This window comes from Cydia amplana, chromosome 9, assembly GCF_948474715.1.
Source record: "Cydia amplana chromosome 9, ilCydAmpl1.1, whole genome shotgun sequence".
NCBI lineage: Eukaryota > Metazoa > Arthropoda > Insecta > Lepidoptera > Tortricidae > Cydia > Cydia amplana.
Window position 1 is genome coordinate 12,968,372 of NC_086077.1, and position 7,369 is coordinate 12,975,740.

Below are 7,369 nucleotides of genomic sequence, written 5' to 3' on the forward strand. Positions count from 1 at the left end.
ACGAGTCGAATAGCCTAAACGGCGTGTGTCTATGTTGCACCAAACCTGAGTTCCACTAGGTACAGCCAGGGTTCAGCATCAGCTCTATCTTGGGTACTGCTCTCCAAGTGCTCATCAAGACGAGTCGGATGACCAAAACGGCGTTTGTCTATGTTGCACCAAACCTGAGTTCCATTAGGTACTGCCAGGGTTCAGCATGAGCTCTATCTTGGGGACTGCTCTCCCAAGTGCTCACCAAGACGAGTCGGATGACCAAAACGGCGTTTGTCTATGTTGCACCAAACCTGAGTTCCACTAGGTACAGCCAAGGTTCAGCATCAGCTCCATCTTGGGTACTGCTCTCCCAAGTGCTCATTGTGACGAGTCGAATAGCCTAAACGGCGTGTGTCTATGTTGCACCAAACCTGAGTTCCACTAGGTACAGCCAGGGTTCAGCATCAGCTCCATCTTGGGTACTGCTCTCCCAAGTGCTCATTGTGACGAGTCGAATAGCCTAAACGGCGTGTGTGTATGTTGCACCAAACCTGAATTCCACTAGGTACACCCAGGGTTCAGCATCAGCTCTATCTTGGGTACTGGTCTCCCAAGTGCTCATCAAGACGAGTCGGATGACCAAACGGCGTGTTTCTATGTTGCACCAAACCTGAGGTCCACTAGCTAGATAAAAATTACGGGGGCCTTTATAAAATTACGATATATTTTTGTTAATTGATAATTATCAATAATATTTTTAATTGTCATTAAAAATTGATTTAATTTTTAATGGTTTGTGAAGCATTAACCATTAATTCTTTTTAATTTTTAATGGTTCGAAATAAATTAATATTAATGCAAATTGATGTTAATGCGAATTGACAATTAATTTTCCTTCAATGGTTAATGGTTAATTCGAATTAACCTTTTCAATGGTTAATTTTTAATGGTAATTGGGATTAACGTTCGGCCAACACTGAGCCAAAGCCATCACATTGCCTTCGACGAAGTATCAAAGCAAGTGCATCACCTAAGAGATGTTATACTATGGGATATTCAGAGTGGTTTTGGTATGCTCAATATTACATTTTCCTCCTGTAGCTTGTGTAGCAGTAAGTAGGTAATAGGTAGTAGTGGTAGGTAGCTAGTATGTACCTACTTACAAGCATACCTATCTTAAGTTAAGCTTTTGGCAAGGGGATATTATTCGGGTTCAAGCACACCTTGGAACCCAGTATATTACAATATGCTGTTATGTGTTTATTTCATTGCCTTTTCCGCCATGATTATTGGTGGCCAAAGATAAAATTATTACGCAGCAAATAAAATATATTCGAGCGATTGTGACTACTCGGATGCTCCCAGCAGACTATTGAGTGATGTTACCTACTTACCAGTGGCGGCGCGTCAAACATATCCATAGGCAAGCCGGGGCTAATTTGGCTTACATATTTCCTTTACAACTCTGCTCAAACGTCCAAAAACAGGCAAGCCGGTGGGAATCGGCTTTTATGGACGCGCCGCCACTGCTACTTACCACCTACAATTAAAATTTACTTGGTAGGTTTGACCTATAAGATTTAATTTATCTATTTTAGAGATGCAATCTCAATGTTATGACTTGGATGAAACTAGTTTCTTCAATCACATGATGTTTACAAAATTTTGGTTTATCCGCGTCTCAAGTGTAAACAAGAAACGCTTCTGCCTGATGTTACTGGAAGACGACATTCCCTGCGCATGGACGCTGTCTCTGTTGTTGAAATCTATCTGGAATTGTCGTCCGAAAGATGCCGTTGCATCCCAGTCTGAGTAAGTAATACAAATTGATTTCTACATCTTCATCAAGAAAGTAGCAGTAAGTACTTCTTAGTATGGTAGGTAATTATATAAAAATAGGAAAACGTAGGATCTTTCTTACCAAGGTGTGTGCCGAATTTCGCTCTCATTCTGTTCGCGTTCATTCCTTAGCAAGATCGTAGCAAGTGTCTTTGCTTACCCCTCCGGGAAACGGGCATGATTATAGGTACCTACCGGTGTATGAAATTGAAAATGAAACATCATCGTCACAATCAACCGCGATGCAACGTACAAAGTAAAAACGAAGTAGGTACTTATTAATAATAAGTGTGTATAGGTACTTTTATGCATGAATTTCTTGATGCGATAGGCAGCGTGCGTGCAGTGGGTGAGTGGTTGTGATTCGCCAATAGGCAAGCGGCCCATTCGTTAAAAAAAGTTTATTTATTTATTTATTTATTTTTATTTTATTTGTTATTATTAATACATGAATACTTATAATCTAATACAGTTCCCTGCAAAACTGTTTGCACAGTTTGACTGCAGGCGCGAGTCTCTGTTGTAAGTACTTACATAATCAACGTAATTAACATATTAAAAATTAAAACTAACAAGTGTTTTGTGGTGTGTTTGTACTTTTCAGAGCCACTGTGTGGACCAGCTATGATCAGACTCCCATGGATCACAACAGAACGGCGGTACCTTTAGAGATGCTGGTAGAAGTGATGGAAGCGGATCGTAAATTTTTTCGAACCCTGGACTCGGTATAATTAAATCAAATACTTAATTATTAAGTGCAGTTGATCTACAGCACAGGTCATATTGATTTTTTATACATTTCTTCATTTGATTATATATTTAATGTAGGCGTATAGATACAAAGATTAATCTATACAACTAGGTACCTACATTGACGAGAGGCTAAATTTCTTTCCTTTCCTCTATAAAGCGGGAAAACGGTGGGATCGGCTACGAGCGTGGCACTACGAAAATGTTGGCAGTGAATGGGTTAATATTCTTTAGCAAACCCACTTTGTCAGTAGAAAAAGGCGCGAAATTCACAATCACATTTTCTATAGGAGGACAACCCTTCGCGCATTTTAATAATTTTCCGCCTTTTTCTACTGACGAAAATGGCTTGCCAAACTATAATTATATACCTAAAAATTTGCCGGGTTTAAAAATTGTAATACGCCAACAATTGTACCTAATAGTCCGGACAATTATATAAAACAGAGTCACAAAGCCGAGTTCATGTCAGAGCTGCTCAAGATCGCCGGGGGTCCCATCGTGTGGGCTGTGTTTGACAAAGCCCAGGCCATTTTCGACGAGTATCGCGAGGAACAACTCCAGAATTTACAAGAGAGTGCAGCGGTTATTGAGGGACAGGAGAGTACCGTTAAAACATCGATGGACGATAAGGTAGGTGCAGACAGACACAATTTTTTTTTAATGACATGGAAGAGTACAATCTCACACCTGAGAATGCCGAAGACCGCGCGAAGTGGAGAAGACTGAGCAGGAAAGCGGACCTCGGCGCTAGGCCGGGAAAACGCTAGATTGAAGAAGAAGAATAAAATCATCTGTTATTGATAGTCTAATGTAGCCTTTACATATATGTCATTTCGGAGCATGGCTTCGGTGTTAATTAACGATTGCCTCAGTATTTATATGTATGCGAAAGTATTTATTTACCAGTACGGTGGATACAGTACATCAGGCTTTTACATAATTAAATAATTACTACCTAACATTTTTTTAAAGTGAATGTAGTGCTCTGGGGACAAGATAATATTTCTTTCAGGGTAAGAAAGATCCAGACCGTAAAAGTACTGCGAGCGGTGGCGCAGATGGTGGGTCTACCTTTCCCGCTCCGAATTCTCCGAAAGCCGCACAGCAGGAGGTACTGTAAGAATATTTACAAATATAAGTAGCCATCATGTACATAGTACCCTTTTCTACCCTGCCTATGTATTATCTACCCCTTTGCCTATGTATTATGATTGTATTGATTGTTATAATAAATGCTTGTTATTTTGTACATAGTTATAAATGCAAATATTAATAACAAAACTTCCGTGAGACACAGACATATTAAATACTTATATGTATTTTATCTTATCTTATCTTATATACGTGAGTGACCCGTTTTTAATGTATTTAATGTAGATATTATGGCTCGTACCAATGAGTTTTTCGGAACTTATGTACCTACGAAATATCATTTGATATTTACCAGTTGCTTTTCGGTGAAGGAAAACGTCGTGAGGAAACCGAACTAATCCCAAAATGCCGGGATAACGCGAGGAAGAAGAATAAGATTATTTGATTAATTGATCGTCTTGGCAGCTGGAGCTATGTTTGGCTCAATGGAGATCTATCATCAAGTCTATGAAAGACAGCCAAAAACTAGAGGAAGTCGAGTTAATCTTCAGCGATGGGACGAAGAAGAGGATTTGGAAGATTAACAGACCTAAACCGGAAGTCACTGAGACTGTGGATTATGTACGTAAATGTATCTACAGAAGACGATTATCATACCGTTTAGTCGTGTTTGAGGCAGGGACCGGCCCGCTATCCCTTTATAAGGGTTTTGTATAGGTTTTGATAAGGCTTAAGTAACCTTTGCCTGTCAAACCCATTTCATATGTACCGTATCCGTACCGTACCTATTGATATAAGTACCTACTGGCTGTTTACAAAAGTTGGCTGATATTCCTAATTAGGGAAAGTTTTATAAAAAGGGCTCTTGCTTTATTATTAACTAGCAGTTCGAACTGATAAGTCTTTTTCTGGTTTAGCCGCATTAAAGGGACACCCATTGAAAGGCTTTTATCGAGGAAAGCGCACTTTATGCCTATCTAACCTAACCTATTTAGTTTTTAATTTTTATTTTAAGGCCCTTTATTGTTACATTCCACATACCTATTGTTTGTACAAATAAATTATTTCACTATTAAATACCTACATATGCAGTTTACACTCTAGATTCATGACCCGGAAAATCACACTGATTTGAACAAATGACACACAAGCAATGTACCGGATCTGTTTAAATCAAGGCAAGTCTAAGGCAAGGTATGTGCGCATATTTAATGTATAGTTGTCATCTTACAGCTTCAGTTATTACCGCAAGCGGTGGCCAAGCGAATATTGTATTTTGTGCCCCAGACACAACTGGCTGACTGTGCGCGGGTCAACAGATACTGGGCGTACCTCGTCGACGACCTCAAGTCCGAACTCGCCGCACGTCTCAAGATTGATATGGACATTGAGAAGCTGACGGTAAAACTTTTCGAATAGCATTTATCTACCTATATGTAGGTTAGTTCTATTAATTAAAATTAGCATGATCACTAAAAGGCTTCACTGGCGATCTATTAACGAGCTAGTTGCGAAAGCATCACGAATTTGATCTCGTACATTTAGACGCGATGCAGGAATTTGAGTTGACTTCCAGAATCGATGTGATTGAGTTAACTTTGGAAGGCCTTCGTTTCAAAGGAGGCAGAATCCCTCATTTAACTCTGCCCCCCATTTCAGGAAATTATGCTCCGTCATGATACAATGGACCAGAGTATGGGCACGTTTAACACCGTGACTACGGCCTCCTGCAGTGCTCTCGGGTTTCGGCAGTATGTAAAGCGGAAGAATTACTCCCAGCAGGCTAGCCAGAAGTCTGGGGCTACAAATATATTAAAACGCGTTTTGCGGGATACTAAAATTGTAAGTGTATAATGGAGTCCAATACATTCTACGACACTTTACTTCTCTTTCCGTACAGACTCTAAAGATATTAACCCTTAAATGCATAGTGTAGGATGCAGCCTACACAAAAAACATCTAATTTTATACATAATTAGAAAAACCTACCTATATACATATGTCTATTTATATATTATTTCAGTAGTAAAACTAATCCGTTTTCCGATTTTTTATATAAATTTACGCAATATTTTAATTTATAAAAATTACATTCGTTTTAAGACTAAATGTCAGAAAATTTGAAAAAAATCCAGAATTTGATGATTTTTAGTATGTGATTTTGGATGTTTTTTTTTTGGAGTTTGTAATTATAGCTGGTCAACCAAATCTTGTCAGTAAAAAAAGGCGCGAAATTTAAAAATTCAACATACTCTGGCAAGCCAACTTTGCCAGTAGGTATTAGGTATCATCATCATCATGTACATCCTCTAATGTTCAGTCGCATATTATGTCGTTGTTCGGTCACATACATCGATACTAAAAAGAAAGTACCCAGGTACATATGTACCTATCTTAATTTGGTTCGTAACTTTGTACCTATAGGAACATATGTCATGTCACTGTTGTTGAAATTACTTCAGAAGCTGCCTCCGATTCGTAATCTGGCAGAGCTTACGGAGAGGCTAGACCGCCGGGGAGCGGCCGACGATAGTCTGAGGGATTGGTGCAGGGCTGTACTCGCACAATATCCCGCAAAGGATGGGACCAATCTACCCCCCATAGAAAGAGAAGTGAGTATTATTTTATATGTATATAATTCTACTCTGTATCTAATATCATTGAGTTTATTATAATATCATTGAGGCTTATAGGGTTTATTTTTTTACATGGTAAGTTCAGTAGGATAGTTGTGAAAAGACATCGATACTACCGGTAGGTACCAGAGTTATTTTTGCATTTATAATACTTATAAGTACCTACCTATAACCTCTGTGCCGACTATTATTTTGAAGTGGATTTTTTTGGTCATATACATAGAGTCCCCTATTCTGTACTATATTAAACGTAATTTCACCGTATGTCCTAAGTAGTCCTAAAATTTACCTTCTACTGAAACGGAAAATTGGGTAATATTCCTCTTGCAGTGGTTGCCAGTGGATAATGGCATCATGGACTTTGCCGGCATCACTTTCCCGTGTCCTTTGATGAGTATGAGCTTGAACCTGCCGCTCAAACCGCCGCTATTCAAGGATCCTACAGCTACGTACGTAATTTATATCCATGTGTGGTGCGGTTTTTTTATATCTTAGGTAGGTAGTCTGTCAAGCCATTTCCGTATTTTCCGCCAGCAGAAAAAAAACAGCAAATTTATAAAAATTAGGCGCGAAGGGTAATCGTCTCAACGAAAATTGTAATTTCGCGCCTTTATCTAGTGACAAAGTTGTTTGACCGACTATAGTACAATTTTCTATATATTTCAGATCCTCGAACAAGAGAAATAGAACTTCGAACATCAATGCTTCAAAAGTCAACTTTTTAAAGCTGGACAAGAAGGGCTGCAAACGTTACAACCTTTGGAGCCGAGACTTTTCAAGCCTGTATACCGCTTCGAAAATTGCTAGTTATAAATCTCCAGTTTAAATTGACGATAAATTTTTATTCTTCTAGTTCTGCCCAGTTTGTCTTTTATTTTTTTTGCATTCATTTATTATTATCACATATAGGTGATATAGGGGGCATGCATGAAGTGTAGGAGGCAGCACAGCAGCCCCTTGTTTATTGGCGCGAAGTGTAAATGTCAAGTTTAAGCTTCCAATGTAGCTTACAAAATGGCATAACTTACAATGCACAAGATAACGACGTGAACTGTAGAGGGCAGCGCTTGCTTTTG

At 38.9% G+C, this 7,369-nt stretch overlaps 1 protein-coding gene across 1 annotated transcript; it reads left to right on the plus strand.

Moving 5' to 3' along the window:
* Positions 1 to 961: 961 nt before the first annotated feature.
* Positions 962 to 7,127, plus strand: LOC134650769 (uncharacterized). Its single transcript, XM_063505703.1, has 10 exons — positions 962 to 1,043; positions 1,572 to 1,785; positions 2,417 to 2,537; positions 3,010 to 3,195; positions 4,123 to 4,278; positions 4,891 to 5,058; positions 5,317 to 5,499; positions 6,120 to 6,269; positions 6,624 to 6,742; positions 6,960 to 7,127. Exons 2-10 carry the CDS (start codon positions 1,574 to 1,576, stop codon positions 7,117 to 7,119), a joined length of 1,455 nt encoding a protein of 484 aa, XP_063361773.1. The 5' UTR covers positions 962 to 1,043; positions 1,572 to 1,573; the 3' UTR covers positions 7,120 to 7,127.
* Positions 7,128 to 7,369: the final 242 nt, after the last annotated feature.